General features: G+C 42.4%; 1 protein-coding gene across 1 annotated transcript; it reads right to left on the minus strand.

Moving 5' to 3' along the window:
• Positions 1–5,596: 5,596 nt before the first annotated feature.
• Positions 5,597–18,544, minus strand: HECA (hdc homolog, cell cycle regulator). The gene is made up of 6 exons (XM_009281571.1): positions 18,538–18,544; positions 16,044–17,084; positions 12,769–12,923; positions 10,044–10,056; positions 8,952–9,048; positions 5,597–5,841 (listed from the first exon to the last, which is right to left on the minus strand). Exons 1-5 carry the CDS (start codon positions 18,542–18,544, stop codon positions 8,990–8,992), a joined length of 1,275 nt encoding a protein of 424 aa, XP_009279846.1. The 3' UTR covers positions 5,597–5,841; positions 8,952–8,989.
• Between the last annotated feature and the right edge of the window lie 2,419 nt (positions 18,545–20,963).

The following is a 20,963-nucleotide window of genomic DNA, read 5'->3' on the forward strand; positions in this document are numbered from 1 at the left end:
ATCTATCTAGATCCCTCTGCAAGGCCTCTCGTCCCTCAAGAGAGTCAACAGCACCTCCCAGTTTGGTATCATCAGCAAACCTGCTAATGGTGCATTCAACTCCTGCATCCAGATCATTGGTAAATATATTGAACAGAAATGTACCCTACAGGGCATCTCCCAGGGGTACTCCAACCAGCATAGTCTGAACAATAAATGTGTGACAACCATTTTGAAGTCTGTTGGATATGTACTTTTGTTTTAAAAACTTCTGCTGAAACAACTTAGCTAAGAGTCACAGTCACAGCTGATGATTAACTAAACTGCTAAGACTTGTGGGGTGTCTGCTACTTGGTCCCAAAAGCCAGAGGCAAGGTTAAGATACTATGGTGAAGTTCACATGGTTTGTGCCCTCGCACTATTGACTCCAGGACTCAAAAGCCTGTCTGAAATATCTTCCACTGTGCTGGTGCAGTGTGCACCTACGGCAGTCAGAGGGAGCGACGGTACCATGGAGGAAAGTCAGGCTTCTTTTGGGGTCCTCACTACCACGCTACAGGTTTTCAAAAGTGCAATACAGATGTTTCTGGGTCTTGTTCATGCCTGTCTATTTTCAAATTGCTGCAGTTAAACCAGTGCAAGTTCTCGCATGCACGTTTATCATGCCCTGAACTCTGTCAAAACAATCAAAGAAAATGAGAGTTCACAGTTACACAGTATTTTTTTCTGGAGATTATACACACTCACTTTAAAATTTGGCCCACTCTCTCTGGCTTGGCTCATAAAACTACGTTTCTACTAATCAGCAGCTGAGCGCAGGGGGGAGGGAGGATTCAATAATAATCTGGCCTGGAAAGTCCAGCTGCTTTAGGTGTAGGTGTGTGTTTGCACAGAGGTGGCAGCTGAGCGGCGAAGGGACGACAGGGCAGCCATGCTCTCAGCCCAGGAGCAGAACAGGGCTGGGCTCTCCAGCGCTGATCTCCTGCCAGCACATTTTCATCAGAGAAGGTCAGACACGGAGCATGCCAAAATCCACACAAATAACAAACCTCCAGTGAGGCCGTGACATCGCCATCCCTGCAGAGGAGCGTGCTGGCATGCAGACACAATCCTCGGCAAAAGCCGAGTGCAACCCAGAGACTCCCCTCCCCTCTCAAGGCGTTCTTGCATTGGACTGTGCCAGTGCTACAGGTATTAACTCCTACCAGCTCTAGCGACAGTAACGACAAGAAAGAGAGACCAAAGTAAGCCCTTTGTACTTGACAACAGTTTCAACCAAGCCAAAGTTTCTATTGCAAGTAAACTAAACTAGTCATCAAACATCTTGATTGAAGCTCTCCCTGTCTTCACCAAAATGCGAATTCCGCCTTTTGCCCAGTCTGTTGTGTCAGGACACTCCTCCCTCCAACAGTGCTCTGCTGTACGCTCTCCAGAGGGAAGTGAAATGTTAATTCTCCCATCACCTCTTTCATGCCTTCAGTCAAATGTCCTCACCTTACTGTACGAGTCAGATTTCTGATTCTTTTCTTCCTGTGAAAGGGATTTAGAGGGTAATTCCTCATTAATAAGACTATTGTAATTCTTATTAAGAATTCCTTGTTAATGAGAGATCCGCCAAACACATGACTAGACTAATTTATACAGTGCTTATTCTCAGCAATACCTGTACTCTGAATTTCTGGTGTCCAGCAATTAACAAACCGAAGCACTAGTACAAATCCTCTCCTGGCATAAACAGGCACACCACGATTTCCACGGACTTCAGGAGACAGAGGACAGCTACGTTGCCAAAATCCTGGCTTGGCTTCCCAGCTCTGCTGCGAGCTACTCCTTTCTCATTTGTTTCAGCCACAGACGGGCAGCTCCTGAAAGCTACTTTTATTAGGACCTTCCCAAAGAGCAGAAAGATGGCTGGGCGATCACGCTCCGCCTGCCACGTAGCTGCTCCACCTCCACGGGCACGATGCCTCACACTAAGCAGTCACACCACGGCAGTAACAGTAAGCCCCGCTGATCTTCTTCCAGCACGTGAGTAATGAAACAAGGAGCCTCATGGCTCCTTGCGCAAGGAACTAAAGCAAGCTCGCAGTGCTTTATGTTCCCCTGGCCAACAGGTATTATGCCATTAACATGCGGCAGCAGGGGCAGTTAAACTGTGTTCCTTTTTTCCTTCCTTCTCCATGCAAACTTTAACATAAATAGTCCTCAGAAGCAAGTCACAAGCATATTACAGGTGAGGGATGCAAAACACAGCGGCAAAATAATTCAGCTCAGTCATACCCATGCTGGCCCTCCCCAGGGCCAGCTTCAGCCTCTCCGCATTGCATCATGTACTTGCAAGCACTGAGGTGCAGAGCCAGCTCGGTGGGTCTGGAAGGAGCCAGGTCCATGCCCCCCCGGGCCGTAAGCATCCCTTCAGCGCCAGCACGGGTGGGAGGGAAGAGGTAAAGCAGGGGAACAGGGACTCTTCCAGCCAGAGCCACGGGAAGGTAAATTCAACAAGGTACAAACACTGCCAATTTTTAAGTGAGGACTGCTTACAAAAACATTAGGAAAAACCTTTTGACAGAAAACGCCCCTTACTCTGCACTTGACTTGTGCTCCAACCAACCTGGCTGCTGCACCGCCTTCAGCAGTGAATTGCAGCTTACGCGGTATTTTGCTACCCACCATTCGGTTCCCATGTCCTCCCCGGCTGTACGCCAAGGTCTGCAGCCTGCTCCCTTTCCGCCGTCGGCCCGGCCAGCCAATCTAGCACTGACTGCACCGAATGGAAAGGCTGCCCGATGGCAAGGAAAGACTCCCACGCAGTTCAATATATTCTTTGGCAGAAAATTGAGATTAAAAAGCAGGCTAAACTCAACTACTATTTGTGTAACTGGAGTATCTTGGTTACAGAGCTTGTAACCATAGCAATCATTTAAACAAAGCTTTAAAGAAAATATTCCCTCATTATTGAAATGTTGATCCTTGATTCTGATTCAGTTTCTTTATCTTCCTCTTGTCTCCGATCTCAGAGGTGGCTGTCTGCCTCCAGGTCTTATAGAAGACACGGGAAAGGAAGAGCTCGGCTCAGCGCTGCCAAGTATCCTCAACTGGTATTTGTGTCTTGTGCCAATAGCATGATGCTTCCTAAACATACGAATACAAAAGGATCAGTTTGTCATGTGGGGAGCGGGAGATCTGCGAACATTATACAAGTAATCGGCTAGCAGGGATGTTTCTTAGAACAAGTCCCAGGCAATTAAACTGAGCCTACTATTAATGACATTCCAAACAAGGTATTAGTTAAGTTGGAGCCAAACTAATTTAGAAGCTGAGGCACTGAAAAGAGAAAAAAAAAAGGTGGAAGTATTTGAAAATTGGCAATTAATATTATTATTTAAGTCTCCTTGATTTTATGGCCGGATTACCTTCTGTCTCCAAAGACTCCATTCCACAGTTATGACTCTTGTATCAGTAAGAGTCATGCAGGCATCACACAAAGGCAGCATTGATTTGTCATTCTGTAACTCTATCTGGATAACCAGGGAGATTTTTATTTTGAAAAGATCCTGCCGGAGCTTTTTATTTTTTTCAAATGCTTGTTAAATGAGTATGTAGCCAGGAAAATGGGACACAGAAGCAGTAAGATGGATGTGATCTGCACACGTGTTTTTCTCACAAGAAAACAAGCGCAGTGCATGTTTAACAAAAGGGAGTAGCTTCAGGGTTACGTTATGTAATGGAGCCAGATGTAAACTCCTGAATATACAGCACTCCAGGCAGGTACATTACAAAAAAGGAAACATTTTTCTTCATGGGAGGAAGGAGCAAATTTCTTCTTGGAACACGGCTTGAGAGCTACTCCTGGATGCCACCACGGCTAGTTCGGCCCTGCAAGCTTTGCTCACGTGAGCATCGCATCAGGCAGTCTGTGGGTTAAGGAGCTATACCAGCCGCTGTAGTTTCTCTGTACATCCCATTGATGTTGGTTGGACATCAGTGAATGAAAAGCAAATGTGCAGGAAACCCAGTGACTAATATGCATATTTAAGGCCAAAAAATACTCATGTACCAAGTCAATGACAAAGCACAGTAGCTGCAGCCTTAACAGGAAAGCAGGTTTTGTTTTATAAGACCAGGTTTTACTAGCATCAGAATGAACAGAAGTTGTTTCACAGAATACTGCCAGAATAGAAATCAAATATTAATATAGCTGTGTGAAACCTGGATGTATTTTTAGGTGCACACACCCACACACATATGCAGCCCGATTAGTTCATTCCCCTCCTCTGATACAAACAGGGATGCCTCCAGCAGGAACATGAGCCCAGGCATGCTCCTAACCCAATTTGCCTGTGCCACCCCTATTTTAACTACATACTACATCAGGTAACAGCTTGAAAAGCTTTTCAGTGACTTTTTCCTTCCTCCACATTCTCACAATGCTACTCAGTTTCTTTTAGCAACACAGTAATTACTGCAGCAGATCAAACCGTAAGTTCTGCAGTTTAGTGCTCAGTACCATATGCCTCCAAAAAAAGTGGTAAACACTGCAGTAATTAAGCTAGGGGAAGAGTCTCCCCGAAATACTAGTTCTCATTTACTTTTCCCCCATAGGCTTAAGGCTTAAACCAAATCCCTTCAGCAAGACATCAGTATGGAATCACTGCGTTCACCTGCAATTACTTGATCGTAGCTTATTTACATTTCCACCTCATACACAGATCTTTGTATTTTAAAAGGCAGCTATCCAGAGTGCTTTCCACAATTAACACAACACAGGTTTTCAGCTTGAAGGTTATTCCAGCCAGCCACAGTATCTACTTCCAAAATTAAACCTGAACAGCTACGGCTGGCTGTTTAAAGAGTGTTTCCAATCTCCAAATCACACCTCATCTCTCTTGAGCCGTGGCCCTCCTTCCCCCGCGGCAGTATGTGCTTTACTTTTTCTAAGTCCGGATTGCCTTGATCATTTACATCCTTCCTGAACTTCTCTGTGGTAATATGCAAAGGCTGAAAAATCATGCTGTAAGCACATGGAGCAAGGTTTGCTAAAATACATGATTAGATGATTAGCCAGACTGCTAAGAACCTTACGCAGGAAGCAAGGATTTGAGGCTCCCTCCCCTGCAACAGGGTTTCAGAGATGAAGTGTTCAGTCGTAACATGGGAGACCCTTTTGCCTAGTGCTACCGTACTGCACCCTCCCCTACAGAAGCCCTTCTGATATTTCTTAGGCACCAGAGGGCATATTTCTATTAACAGACTCAACCAGAAGTGAAGGATTCCGCACTCTGTCCTCTATTCATCCCCACTGGCAACTGCCGGCGCAGCACCCAGGCGTTCCCAAAACAGCTCCCGCAGGACACGCTACACTGCAGGAGGAGCATTTCCAATGTCAACGAAGTGAACAGGACTTCTCTTTTGCAAGGGGACACATCACACCCCACACCCCTTTTTAGTATAGCAGTCTTCAAAATGACTACATCAAAGCTTCATTTTAATTGACACTGAAAACCTGTTTTCACTGTGCCCTTTAATACTTAAGGTGACTAGAGTAAGTCTCTCTATAAAAGAGCAGGTGTAAGAAACTAGTCAAGAGAAGAAGGGGGAAAGAAGAACCCACACCGTTAGCTGTCTGGTATTTATTACTTTTTAATACAGAGAAGTCACAACAAAATATTCTCTAACAACACACGCAAATGATATCATAACCAATTATTTTAATTTCATCAACATTCATTTGCTATGTACATATTCTTCCATCTGCAAAAGTGCAATCCAAGAATGTCTCAACAAGAAACCGTTACGGACAAGTATATTTTTGAGGGGTTTTCTCACCAGTGGCCTTAAAACAACATGTTTGTCCTCGGTTACCTCGTACAGCAAAATGAAGAGTACATGGGGGGAAAAAAAAAAGAAAAAAGAAAGAAATTGGGTTAGATGCCTCCTTTATAGGAATATTCCCTATTTTCCCAACTAAATTCATTATGAATACACTGCTCACTACCGGAGATGTTAATGCAAATAGACTACAGGATAGCGTATGGGCTGGCTATAGAACACCGTAGTTTTAACAAGAATTTCAGGCTGATCACCTTGGTAGATGTCAAATTACACATCAGCATGTAAAAGATGTCCATTGTGTTAGTTACAGTTATCAAAATTTAATTTTAAACATCCTACTGATGGATGAATTCATTTTTACACATCCAAAATATGAAGTCTATCTAAATGCAAGCCTCTCGTATGGAAAACAGAGTTAACTACTGGAAAGAAAAGCATTTGCACATGCAACTCCTATTACTATCACAAGGAGTATCGTGCACTTAAGAGTAGAATGGATCTCCAAATCCAGAGGACTGTATTCTCATTTACGAAACGTATTTCAGGCACAATTTAATCTGACCACAGGCCAGATTTAAAAGAACACACAGCATCAGAAAAATGAAAGGTAACGAAGAGTAAACTTTAGCCAAACAAGCAAAGCAAGCAGCTCCCTAGCTAGGGAAATCATTTCCCTTTTGACACATTTAAAAGCTCATGGCTACTTCCAGTGCTCGTCAAGATGGACAGCAAACCAACTGCAGTCTAGTTTAACCTCTGAAGTAGCCATTAGGTCCCAAAGAAGTTACCTCTGCCTTTGTACTTATGCAAAGCCCAGCTGAAACTCTCATGGCCAAAGGGTGGGCCTGACTGCTTGACTGGAATCATGCATATTACAAAAAATACCGCATTTTGCAGTAACCCAAGACCAGTTTTCAGTACCAGCAAGAACTAAGGAAAGCATTCTCTACAAATTAAGGACAATTTACTTTGGAGTGAAAGTTCAGAGGAATCTTTCCATAGCTCAGCTGGTTTCCATTGAGGATCATTTTTACAGTGCTACATGTGCTGCAAGCCTCCAGTTGAGAGATGTGTTTTGCAAGAAAATAGGCATTTCCTCAAGCAGTAGATAAGACTCATTTAGCGGCAGAATTAAAAGGAAAAGCTGATGGAGAACTAAATCGTTTTCTTGGATAGATTTGTACATAACTCCTTGTCACTGTTAAGACTTCAAATACGCTTTCCCCTTCCCATTTTCTCAGTCTGCTGCATTCTTGGTTTTTACTTTAATATACTGTACAACCTTTCATAGGCTTGTGTTTTTAAAGCTGGCCAAATTCCCTTTCTCCATGTCTACTCATTCTCGATTGTCATACATACATGTCTGGAGAGGCATCTAAGTACTTAAAGGACAGAATTATAAATTAAATTACTCTAAGGAAAGCAAATGAACAAGTATTTGGAAGGACTCCAGATCCCACTTCTCCTCTACCACGTGCATTGTACAGTGACACCTCCCCTCGTTGAACGCATGAAAAAGTGGGTACACAACACCATGTAGCCTATGTGGGAATCAACACCCTAGACTCATGGCATGAGTGACTAGCACTCAAGACCAAACACTACAGTTACAGATGTATCCTTTAATTTTTCTCATTACAGGAGCTTTGTCTTTGCTGTGTGATTTCAGGCCGCTGGAACAGTCTAGCCGTTGTCCATCTGGTCTGGTTCTGCCAGGCAAAGCAACTCGAAACCTTGTTAGCCACCCTAACTCCATCAGGTTGCTCAACGTACCATCAAAGCTGAAGGGCCCATCCTCCCTGAGGAGTTAATTCAAATTATAACTTGATTGTTCTCCGTCTACACTGCACAGCTAACCAGGTTTTATCTGCTAGACACCTTCTTCCAGCCCAGGTATGCCTGGACCAGCTCCTGCTCCTATGGGCAATGGTTACAGTGCTGGTCCCACTGCAACTGGGCTCGGTGTTACTTGGTTTGTGGTAGCCACACCAGAACAGTGTTAGAAGTCCCCCAAAGTCCTTCCCATAATTCTCCTTAAAAAGAAAGGTTTTAAAAAGCCAGGTTTTCCCAAAACTGGCACAAACAGGGCTAAAAAGAAAACAGGTTTTCCCAAAACTGGCACAAACAGGGAAAAACTGTACAAAACCCCAAGGATGTGCTCCAGACCCAAAACCAAACACAGGAGCGAGGACAGGAGGGGAGCGCCAGTGATGAAGGCTACCGCAGCCTGCTAACATCGTTGTTCAGACCAGCAGTGGATCACCAGTGTAACTGTACGAGATAGACAGTCTGGATGTGAAAACCATTAACGTTGAGCTGGCTGGCTTCTAAGGACATTACCACTCAAGTTAGCAGGAAGTGATCTGTGCCAACATAAGCCCTCTGTGCAGCTCGAGTATTACCAGAAGAGTGGCTAATGCTAAAAGGAGCTAATTCTGCAGTGAAGACAGCCAGGAAATAAAACTGTGAACTTGGCATTTTTATGCACAAAGAAACATGGATATTCAGTTTGAGTTTTACACGTGCACATTAATTTCTTAAGTTAGCAGAAAGCGTAATTCTCAGTCCAGCATATGAAACACTTTTTTGGCTTCCGACTTCTTTGTTTTCTTTCCCAGGGTGGCAGAGTATCATATCAGGGCCATTTTCGAGACCATGATTTCAACAGATACACTCTTTAAAAAGATTCTAATTTGGGAAAACCGAACAACTTCAGAAGAAACTAAAAATAATCCCATCTCATAAACAGAAACAAAACCCACACCTCTCGATTGGACAAACACTCCATAAATACACTATGGAGAAAAGCAAAAAAAGCCCCTCCCCTAAATCTCAATTGGCTTGAGAAACCAAGCAAAAGATTAATGACCTATTTTAAAAATTTTATTTAAGGAAGGGAGAAATGGGAACCAAGAAACAACAACTGCAGAGTCTACAGGGCCAAGCCCTCTGATACAAATTCACTGCCTAATGCATAGTCTATTATGTACAGCACAGAGGCATGTAGAAAGTAAATACGCTAAGTTTGCTTTCTTAAAAAGTCTCCAAGTTTTTAGATCCTGGATTTAACGCAATTTTGAAAGACAAAGGTGCAGCAATTAGTTGTTTTAAAAAGCAACGCCATGTTTTGTACTCAGTACCTCTCAGCTCTTACAGGTCTGACGGCCCAGATCCCACTTCATGGTCCTCCTTCCACACCAGTCACACCAGTCCGCAGCAGGCAGCAAAGCCTCAGCCCTAGCAGACACATACAAACACATCCCCATTCAGCTCAGCCTGTTCCTTCCCTAAAATGTCTGTGAAGAAACACCTTTAAATAAAGCATTTTAAGATCTCCAGCTTGTTTTGGTATGAACAGGTGACCCGGCTGGGCACATGACAGCCCTGGTGGAAGCAGCACTATTGCCGTATGGTCCGTCAGTGAGGGCAACGCACATCAAATGCACACGGCAGGAAGACGCTATGCCAAAAAAAAAATAATTCATTTCAAGATTGTATTTTCTGGCATACATTTACATTCACTTGTCACAATACCTTAGTTTACCCCGTCTCGGGAAATCTGAAAGAAAGCCTGCTGAGGCAACTGGCAGCACGGGGCCAGCTCCTGCGCCCGTGGGAACCAATGCGAAAGGCTGAATTCAACAGTAACAGGACAGTTTCTTTCCAAGGATTTCCCATTTCCACCAAGCTGGAGGGGCAACAACCCTACACAATTACCCACTTTCCAACCTGACGTATTTATCTGTCCTGTATGTCTCCCCATACCCTTCCTATAAACTGTATTACAATTATACAAAAAAAATAAAACCAAATCATTTTCAGCTGAACTCCACCCCACACTCGGGATATATTCAAAGGCCATTGAATTGGCTTGCCTCCAACCTTCACAGAGATCTTGTCAGGAGGATTCCGGGTTTAACAACATGTATATATATATACATATTAATATGTACACAGACAAAGAAGCTGCTCTTTCAGTTAGAAAAGAAATTAAATTTCATCACAGAATGAATCCTATAAAAAGATATGTAATAAAGTTGAAATACCCATAAAATAGCTATTACTAAAGCAAAGCTTTCGTCAATAAGCCTCCAAAACTTTAAATGAAGAAAATGGCTTCACGAAGTGGTAGTCTAGATTTCCACAGTGAGGACACTGCTGGACGTTGCTGTATTCAGAGAAATACTGCATGCCAATCCGTACATCTATTACTGGCTTCCCACAGTGCTTACAGTTCAGTCGAGCCTGTAAAAACAAAGAAACAAACAAAAAAACCCTTTTGAAATAACCAAACTCGCCTCCGCTTCTCGCCTCTGAAAAAGAGAGCATCGCACGCAGCCCCCTGCCCTGCCCTCCTCGGCAGGAGAGGGGGTAAGTCAGGAAAGTGGCAGCAATGGGATCTGCTGGTAAGGGCATTCCTCACCCGGACTGGTAACTCGCAGGCATACACAATGTTTTTCACATGAAATACCACCGCCAAATTCTGGTGAGTAAGCTACCTCCCACTCTGACTGACAGGAGGTGGAGAATTTCAAAGTTTATGTACACACACAATTCTTTTGTGATTAATTTCTGAATCAATTCCTCAATCCCCAGAACAAGAAGTGCTGCCTCAATAAATCATTAATGAAGCCCCAAAGCGAAGAGAGAAATTTTACATTTGTACCATGCAATTCAACCGTTTATGCTGACGTTTGAACATGATCTGTCTATGAAATATATCAGCATTTTAATCTTTCAGCTTAAGAAATGTATAACTCGATCTACTATATCAGCATGGCATGGTATTGCATCACTTTAGGTATCTATTTAAACATTTATAATACGTACCAGGTTATACAAACTAAACATCACTTCAAGCACAAAAACTATTCTACAAAATCCGACTGAGAAAGGACCAACATTAACGGGGTGGATATGAGAAATAATTAAATGTCAAGGGTGAGGACAGACAGAGCTATTAATGTTCAGCAGTAACAAAAAAAAGTAAGTCTTCAGAAGACATCTAGCTGAGAAACCCAGCCCATTTGATGTAAAGAAAGCGACAGGCGGTGTGAAAGCTCAGCAGGCCGTTTGAAATACTCAAGAGAAGCAGAAGAGATTTGAGACCGTAAAGGAGTTTAAGAGTAAAGGTGGCAAATGAGCAGCGAGGGCCTGAGCTGTACCATAGCTTAACCTCGCAGCCCAATATGCTAACGAAAGCTTCAGCTCTCCACTGAAAAGAACAAAAAATTATTTTCTATGGCAATCTTGATTTAAGGAATTTTCCTGGGATGAGGAGAGGAAGAAATTATTAAAGTACTATTACTGTTGCGACAAGACTCAAAAAGAAACAAACCATCAGCTCCACAGCCATCTGCTCTGCTTGAAAAACAGAAATTCTAAGAAATGCAATCCAGTAGGGCATGGATTTGTATGATTTTCTTAACCAAAGTGTTGGTTTCCCCCTTGCTACTGTCCAGCACATCAGCTATCTGCAGTAACCTGACAGTGGCTACAGTTCATTATCCAACATGCACATTTGTGATGTATAATTAAATATTTTGAAATAAGGTATGAAATCATTCAAAATAGAAATTAGCAAGGCAATTCAGAGTTAAATTATATATCATATTTAAATGTCATTCCTCTGTATGCACCGAATCATCTGTAACAATCATGGTGAAACAATAATGCGTATTATCTGGCAATCACAGTCACTGCAGCTGATGATTTCATAGTCAGTTCTATTACTTACCATGTACTGTCACACTGTCCATTAATCACATAATTAAGGCTCTTGTAAAATGAGACCTAATTCTTGTCTTGTATATTCAACAGAAGCAATTCAGATTTAAATTTCCTGGCTTTTACAGAGCTAGCAAGTCAGCATCAGTGTTTTATCTTTAAAAGTCCCTATTATTAAAAAAAAGTTACAATCTCAAGAGGCACTAAATTTGGAGGCAATATCTCTGTCTTTAATTATAATTGTTAGCAATGTCATTTTATCCAGTAGCAGCAACTCCAGAGTCTTTTGACACATTTTGGTATATATGTTAAATTTAAAATAAAATGGCATTTCGCATATTGACAAACCTCTTAAGCATGCACAATACCATGAAGTGATCATACTTTGAATGACTGCATCTCTGCGAGGGTCCTGTTCTCACCCAGTAACAAAACCTGCGTGTCCAAAGGCAACAGCCTGCTCCTGAGCATCCCGAGTGGACCACTGAGCCGTTCCCAGACAATTGCTTTTTCCATGGCTCTCTACCCCTACCTACACAACAGAAGTGCTCTGCCCATCGCATGGGCAATTCTCTTGGATGCTGACGATGCTGCTGCCTCAGGCACATACCTCAGGCAGTAACCCCGGGCCTCGGATCTTTCTCACCCAAGGTATAGATTAGGCAAGCATTTAATGAAAACTAAGCTGCTTCAGGCTGTGGTGGAGTACCATCACCAGAGTCAGTCGCCGCAAAGATTAAGGAGAGCTGGGTAATCTCCAAGCACAAAGACTCTTTAGACCCTTCCGTTCCCCTGGCTTTTTTGCTACAATTGTCTTACGATAAAACACAATTCAAACAACTATGAGAACCCTGAATACATGAAACATCTGCTCAAAATGTGCAACTGTCATTAAAATACTACTGGAATTATACCTGATGCCAAAGATACTTGCTAGGGACCATCCCAAGGATCAGATTTAACTGTGGATGCATTTAAAGGGGCTTTATTTAAAAACAATAAGTAATAACCACTGACCACTGCATTGGTTTTTGTCTAGCTATCGGCCTTTGTGCCTCATAAGTTAAGACAGAGACAGGGACTCGGTCAGCTTTCTTGTATTGCACTGATAGGTACAGGCTGGAAAAGAAGGATGAAAGAGGGGAAGGGAGAAGAGAAACACAAACCTCGGCTTCACTTATCATCACTTGGAATTTCACCTTATGAGTCTTATTTACATACGGTACTAACCTGACAACAGGGAGATGCTGCCAGAATATCGTAGGTATACATAGTTCCCAGCTGATGCCAGCTTCCATCCCATCGGGACTTGCACTTAATGCAGATAATTTTGTGAACCCCTTCTAAGCAGTCTACACAAACAGCATAGAGGTGCATAAGCCTTCCTGTGGACAGGAAAGACACTTATTAAGGAGACTAGAACAGAAGATTAAAACAGACATTTCCCACAATGTATTATCTGCCCTTTAGTGATACAAATCACACCTTATTTTTTTTTTTAAAGGGTGAATGATAAAGTAAAAAATGTTTCTCTATGGGAAATACATAGGGCTTGACTGAAGCTGTTTTCCAGGGATGCAAAACTCCGGGATTAGTCATCACCCTGCCCACCCTCCCTTCCTCCGTTTGCTGGTAGACCTTAGCAAAATATTTTATAAAAGGAGTTGCTTAAGCTCAGTGAACAGATGCCAGGTTAAGCTATGTGATCAGCTGCAGTGTTTCCAAAACGAGGATTGTGCCCTAGCTTCATCCCCACCTGACAGAAGAAGTGGAGAAGTGTTGAAGCTTATTAGCAAGCTGGGTACAGATTCCTTTAACAACTTGCCAAAATCTTCCAGCAAAGAGGGAACTAAGGACCTAATATTCCTCACGGAAAAAGGCAACAGCCAGAAGAGCAATTTTCTTTCATGTACTTTTTCCTGACCATTCATTTACAGTAAGTATATTTAAAAACATTATATATTACACATACAGATCTTAACATGCCATTCAGAACTATAAATCTTTCAAGCTCTATCATGACCTTAGGCTCTGTACACACAATGACTTTCAAAACCTGAGTTATATTGACTTCCAAAAAAATCAAGCGGCCCAGACTTGAAAATGAAGGATTTTCTCTACATAAATGTTACTAAACTCACCAATGCAAAATCTGAGATGCAAATTTCACACAAAACAAAAAGCCCCACACAAATTACAAAGAGCTGGCATCTAGATTATTCCTGATTTGTAGTGATTGAATCCATTTGTAATTTAATAGTTGGCTATTAAAAGTGGGCTGACAGAGAGTACTAATTCTGTAATATACCGTATTTTGCACTGCTATACAAGACAAAGTTAAGAAGTACTGCAGTTACAGATCAGCTACAAAACAGGACTGCATATAACACGTGTTTATTTTGGAATGCAATTTGTGTTTTTTAGCATCCAAGTACTGAACACATCACAACCTGCAATTTAAAGAAGACACACATCTCGTACCTTTTCTAGCTAAAAGGGAATAAAATATTAACAATTTATGATTAGTCCATACCAGATACTTTAAAACTAATGGTTTGGTTTTTAACTTGTTTTGTTTTTTAAGCCAACTATTTTAGAAAAATGAGAAGAGAAGCCAGATTCTTCTTGAAATATACATACTAAATAAACTTGCTAGTATGAGCTGGTAAAAATTGAGTTATTCCACATTGACGTGTTCAGTTGTATAAAATGTGATGTGATGAGACTGAAGTGCAAATATAATAAACTCTGTTCCTGAAGTGAACACTTGAGATTGGATTGAGATTTCAAACAATTTCCCGCACAGAAGTTTTGTGTTGTGCAGGAAGATAAAATAATTTTCCTCATCTGAAGTTCTGCACTGCTCCCACACATTATAATACTGCATTTCCCCACCGCTTAATTTTCAGGATCCTTGTTATATAGGAAATGAGGCACCTGACATCTTAAACATGCCTGAAATAAAAGAAGTGATTTTCTGTACTGAAGAGAAAATAATACCCTGGAACAGCACCTTGCAAGCTTACTTCCATTTCAAAGAGTACTTCTGATAACAAACCATTTTACCCAGGACAAGGAAGTAAGAATTTTAACAATTAATTATTCATGTTATCTCGTCTGAGCAAGTTTTTCAGATGTATCGTCCAATCGGTAAGGAGCAATTAATTATAAAAAAAATAATAATTTCACAGAGTTTCATTCTTGGTGGCAAATGTTAACAAGTGACAAGTTTCACTATTACTAAACCAGCTATTAGTACTGATAAAATCACAAGCACATTGTGCATGCCTCCCCACCAAAGAAATAAGCATTGTTATCTCACATACGTATATTCTGTTTATCCTGGAGCTTTTTTAGCTCTTATATTTGCCTATCACTTTTTCTCCTTAAAATACATTAGGCAAGACAGAAACAATAATGTTAGCATGACTACAGTTTAGTGACTTAGTGCAGTGATTGAAGGAAAGAAAAAAAAAAACAACACAAAGTTTGTTGAGCAAAGGAATGTTACATTAACACGTATTATGACCATGCATGGGATATAACATATTTTATTGAAAGGAGAGAAACTTAAATGTTAAGATACCTCTCGTCAAAGCCTTCCCAACACACTTTTCAGCATGTAATTCTGTTTTTGAACACCAAACTATGAATACTTTCTCTGACTTATTTTAGCCATGCTGGCTGCCAGCAGGCTGCAGGACAGGCGTGTGCTGCCATGTACCACCCTGATCACTTAGTTTGGGACACAGCTTTCAGGAAGAGCTGAAGCTCATCCTAGCCCACATCCATTTGTTTCTCTAGGAGGAGAAAAATAATACACGCCTTGGTCTCAACTCAGCTTGGAGCTGGGACATTATTAGGATGCAGCCCAAACAGGTGGGAGTTTGGAAAGAAGTCTAAATCTACACCCTTGCTGCTTCAACCCACCATATTAAAAGCTTGCTTGTACTACGTCCGACCTCTCCAGGCCAGTGTTAACGCAGGCCAGACTACAGTCCTTTTCGTATAACAAAAAAACAGTTTGCTATAAAACAAAACTGATATTCTTTAGTCTGAAAGCAGATGAGAGGCATCTCATCTCACCAGTGGTACAAATGTAACTTTCACCCATGCTGCAGCACAGCATGCTTAAATTTAAAAGGTTGTTGAAAAGGTTGATGTATGTCTTGGAGTAAAGCTCACGACAGATAAATCAGCACGCACACGCTACAGAACAGAGTGGCTGGAAAACCTTCCCATGGTCTACCTAGAAACCAGATGAGAAATCTCTTAACTGTAAACCCAAACACAAGGCATGGATCTTTCTACACGGCATTTGCTCCTTGTAATTCCTTCCTGAGTGTTTCAATCTGATCCACGTGATAATTTGGACGTGACTTCAAGTTTTACAGAACTGCTTAAAAATGCAGAATCGGGATGAAAATCTAAAATGGGAGGGGCAGGGCACAGAAGGCAGTTCCATCATTTAATGAAGCCTAGCATGACTGACAGACAACCTGTACCTTGAAGGTGACAGGGAACATCATATTCAATCTCATCGTGTCTCGATGGGCTAAGGAACAGGGTCCCATCCACCAGCGGAAACTGTTCAAACACTGGCAGCGCCCTGTGGCATAGCGCACAGTTTACAACGTTCCTGTGGCTGGCACTAAGAGCAGCAAGGATAAACTTCCGAAGGTCCTCCCCTTGGCCCACCTGGGCATCGTCTTCCATCCGCACATGGAAAGTATTCAATTTATGCCTGGGGATGTGAGTCAGCAGCTCAGATAGATCGAGCCTTCTCAGAAACTGCACAGGGGCATCGAAGTGTCCTGATCTATGTGCTTGCAAACCAGCTGCCCCGTAATCAAAATGCGCGTTCCTGAACATGCCCCCACCAGCCATGTTCTTCTTATGGGGCTCCAGGTGAATGGCGTTCTTCAAAAACTCTCCTAAGTATCGCGAGGAACGAGGGCCACTGAAATGCGTGGGGGCAAGAATAGAGTAGCCGGTGGGCGGGGACTGGCCGGGAGAGACACAAGGCGAACGAACTGCGTAGCTGCCGCCCATGACGCCCTTCTCCTGGGAGTTCTGCCTGTCCATCGAGTGCCTTCGCTGGAGGTCATGACTCAAGCCTTTCTGCGGCTTGTTGGTCGGCCTGCCCTTTTTGGCCTCCTCTGCTGACTCTGACGTGGACCTTCCCGTGCTCTTCTCTAACACTGATTTTTTCTTCTTATCATCCTGCATTCGCTTCACCTGGTACCAGTCAGTGTCCTTCTTTAAATGACCCTGCCCACACCGACAGGAGCAAAAGCGAAAAGCCAGGTCATATCCTTTCTTTGTCCACATGTTTTGGCGACACTGCTTTTCGTTCCAGCTCCTGGCTCTGCCAATGCAATTGAACTGGACGAGAATGCTGCTTTCCCACTCGTAGAAGCACTGAAGGTGCATCCAGGTGCTGTACGGACAATGCTCGTTGTTGCATATAACCTTCTGGTAGTCATCCTTCTCCAGGTCCACCGGCCTTCCAAAGCTACAGATCAGTGGAGTAGCACAAGGGGCTTCTGTGGAAGACAAAACAGATACAGTAATTACTTAATGGCCCACTTACTGCAATACTTCTTTAAACGTCGTCCCAAATACGCACACAAACTCTTATTTGTGATCCGTATTATCGAAGGGCCCCACAAGCACCAGCTCTGGGTCAGGGCAAAAAGCAGTCTTTGCCAAATAAAGTTAAGTACATGAAAGGAGATACGGAAATGAAGGAATAAGGAAACAAAATGACATTACAGTTTGTTTAATATTCAAAGCCAAAGCACCTCAGAAGCATTAGCCCTCCTCAAGGGTTTGTGGATACCGTTGTAAAGGCTTTAAGAAGTAAGGAGAAAGCTTTGTGGATATTTCTGGAGGGTTGCTTTGAAGCCTGAGAGACAACATGGGGCGAACACACAGAGATGCTTGTTTGAAAAACAAGTAGGCAACACAGCCTGGCTTTGCTATCGCAGGGGGAGGCAGGAATTGATCTTTTCTTTGGGACTGAGCAAGAGACAACAGCTAGGGAGAGAAGGAGGAAGCAGAGGACTTTGAAAAGCAAGACTAACAGCTTATGTTCCTAGTGCAGAAAGGAGGGCCTTCATTACATTGCTCAGGCAAATACAGACTATACCACCATCACTGACCTACTGGATAGCTAAATTTCACAAACCAAATAGTTCTGCAACACAGACAGGTTAAAAAACCAAATGCCATGTCGTCTTTTATCAGCAAAGTAGCAGCCTTTGCTATATCCTTGAGCAAAGAACAGTTTATTTCAATTCTCTCCCTGCAACAGTATCAGCTTCTACACAAAAACTTTCTACAATAAATGTTCATTTACAGACCAATGACTTTTTCCCTTCCCTCACTGAAGTACCACAGACTACAAACTACTCCCATTTCTGGCTGCTCAGTTGCAGCTGGGAGGCACAGAAAGGACAGGAAATTTTCAGCTGGAGTTTCTACTGGATCTTAAGAGTTTCTAATTATGTAGGTTTCAGATGCTTCGTCAAGTATTACAAATATTTTTCCGCTGTATTTCTGACTTCCTACTTCCTCCACTTCACCAAAAAATACTGCTCCAACAGGGCTGGCAGGCTGCCTTTTAACCTCTGTAATTGCTGCATTCAAACACTAGCAGGCTTCTTCAGGGTCTTCCATGGTCAAGTGCCGTCTCACCCTGAGCAAAACAGAGCAAAAGGCTCCCTGCAGTTCCCAAGTCTCAGCCAGAGCTCCAGGGCTTGCAAAAGAGGTACACCAAGCCTCCTGGAGAGAGGCTGCCGTGATCCAAGTTTTTTTTCCTTAGGACTTGAAATTTCTGTCTGATAAGCAGGGAAAAAAGCACCACTCGGTTGCATTGCTTTTAATCCCATTCTTGTCACTGCTGGCACAAATAATACAACATAATTTGCAGTGGGATGATAGGTTTTACGCCGCTATGTTCACTTCTACTCAGACTTTCAGTAATAGACACACTACCCGTCATCATCCATCCTACAGCAGTAATACACAGACTAGATGCTTTACAACAACAGATCTTTGCCATACTAGTGGCTTTGCCCCTTCCCAACAAGTTGTTGTTAAAAGGCTATAAACAAACAAACAAAATCTTCACGGTTATCTTCAGTAAATTCAAGATTACGGTAGCTCTTAAGACCTATTTACCCAGAAGAGACGGGCACAAAGAGTTCGAGAGAATTTTCCCAAGCCATTCCCTGGAAGATGCCACATCCTTCACCTCATTTGTCTGTCTCCATTTTTAATGCCAGAAGTGGCACAGCTGCAAGGAGAATTTTCTGCAATACCTTTCCTTCAGGGACTAGACTATAAACTGCAACCAAGGTGCAGTCCCAAAAATGTTCTCTTAAAGCAAAAAAAAAAAAAAGGCTATTTCATTTCAAAGTGTGGACTTGTTCAGTCATTAAAGACAAATTACCGAATTGGAGAGAACAGAGATAAGAGAGGCATTCCCTCAGGACTCTTTGGAAGTTCCTTCTATACATGTGACACTGACATTCTTACTAGTTGTCTCGGGTCGCTGAAAAGCCCACTAAGAACATGGAGGTTTTGAGATGTCTTTGAGAAGCATGAATTTTATTGGCTACCAATGGCTAATTTTTCTCCACACTTTTTACTGTGTATTATTGAGTATAACGTCGCTGGCCAAGAGCAGAAGTGAATAACTTACCTGCTCTGAAATAAAATCTGTCAGTTTACCAGTTCAGAGTTCTCCCACCCATTCTCCCAGACTTCGATTCAAGTCACGCTGTGCCACACTAAGCATGTCTGCAAAGTTCTTCTTCGTTGTCAGTCATTCTTTCATTATATTTAGGGTCTGAAAGCATAGTTCGCAATTATAGCATCCTTAAGAAATTCATCTCAGAAAGCCAGTTAAACTGAAACCATTAAAGGCAAATCATCAGAAGTCAGATGTGCAGCAAGATACCGGAGGTACCAATATGAACAGTTCTCACTTACGCATTTCCTGTATTCATCTATTTCGGTACATATTCCTTTCCACCACTGTCAGAAGGCAGGAAGAAAGAACATGCCAAAAATCCACTTAAGCTCCCCCTGTGTTTTGGAGTGTAAATGTTCTAACAGTCGCAGGTATAATTATAGCTGACAGCCGAGAAAGTTAGTATACAGACAAGTTTAAAGATCTCCACTTCAGAATAAAGACTTTACACTTATTCATCCATACTGGCATAGTTAACTGACTAAAAAAGAAAAGTGTTTCCTCGATTAGCCTTTGAACATGTTTTTGGTTTTGGATGCAAAAACATACGATCTCTAGGCCCCTGAGAAGTTTACAGCCTCTTCGTTACGTGGACAAAAAATGCAATTAATAAAATAAGTGGCTGAAATACAGAAAAAAACACCACAGCCCATGTATTCCACAGAACATGTCCACAATTATTTGATTACGAACGTGTACTGGGTGTCTAGAGGCTATTGTAAAGGTGACTTTCAAGAGATTTCTTCCCCTTTTCCCTGGTTGGTCAATGGAAGGACTGTGGAATGGGATCTTCTCCAGCTTCTCCTTGAGAACTTACAGATGCCAGATTACCCAAGGAACTTCCCACACAGCATAACTATGAGAAAGAAAAAGCTTCAAGTTTTGGACAGCAATGTCGTCTTCAACATTTACGTTAACTAGATGCCTACAAAGTTTTCAGACGTTCCCTCATCTGATCTTCTATCTACTCAGTGTGAATTGGCTAGTCACACAACCACTACAGCAAAAGCAGGTCTAGAGCAGCAGGAAGAAAGCAACGGAGGGAACAAGAGCCTTCCCCCACGCAAAAGACTCCACCAAATTGTTCAATGGTGGCACTGAGATCGCTTTGGAAAACATCATTGCTAAGAGGAGAAGCTGGTCCCTACCCACCTCTTCTGGGAACTCACCTGACATTTCACCACTGTCACTGTAGTAGCACAGGAAATTCTAGAAAACCAACAGGTCTCTGCCATGTTGCCATGCTCCAGAGTAAGGTTAATGCCATGCTAGTCAAAGCACCTGCTTTCACTGATACAGGTTTGTTATTACGAAGTCTGCCGATTTGGAGAAGGCCTTGATAAAACCGCTGCAGTATTTCCACAACAGAAACTGAAGAGCCCAGCATGGCTCATGAAAGTTGTCTCAGTAGGAAGTTCTGCCACTTCTGTAGTATCCCCATATTTAAGAAAGCAGAAAACTCCACTACCTGAAAAGCGTATAGAAACCTCAAGCCAACATTTCGTTCTGCCTAAGATTTCAAATTCCAGCAGGTCTATCTGTACAAAACAGACTGTGCAGGACTGAACATCCCTTGTAGACTTCTCCCCATTCATGTCTCCTGCCAAACATAATCATGCCACAGGTTCCTACATAAAGAACAAATGAGAAACAGAAAACAAAGCAA

The sequence above is a fragment of the Aptenodytes forsteri genome, unplaced genomic scaffold (genome assembly GCF_000699145.1).
Source record: "Aptenodytes forsteri isolate BGI_AS27 unplaced genomic scaffold, ASM69914v1 Scaffold82, whole genome shotgun sequence".
Classification (NCBI taxonomy): domain Eukaryota; kingdom Metazoa; phylum Chordata; class Aves; order Sphenisciformes; family Spheniscidae; genus Aptenodytes; species Aptenodytes forsteri.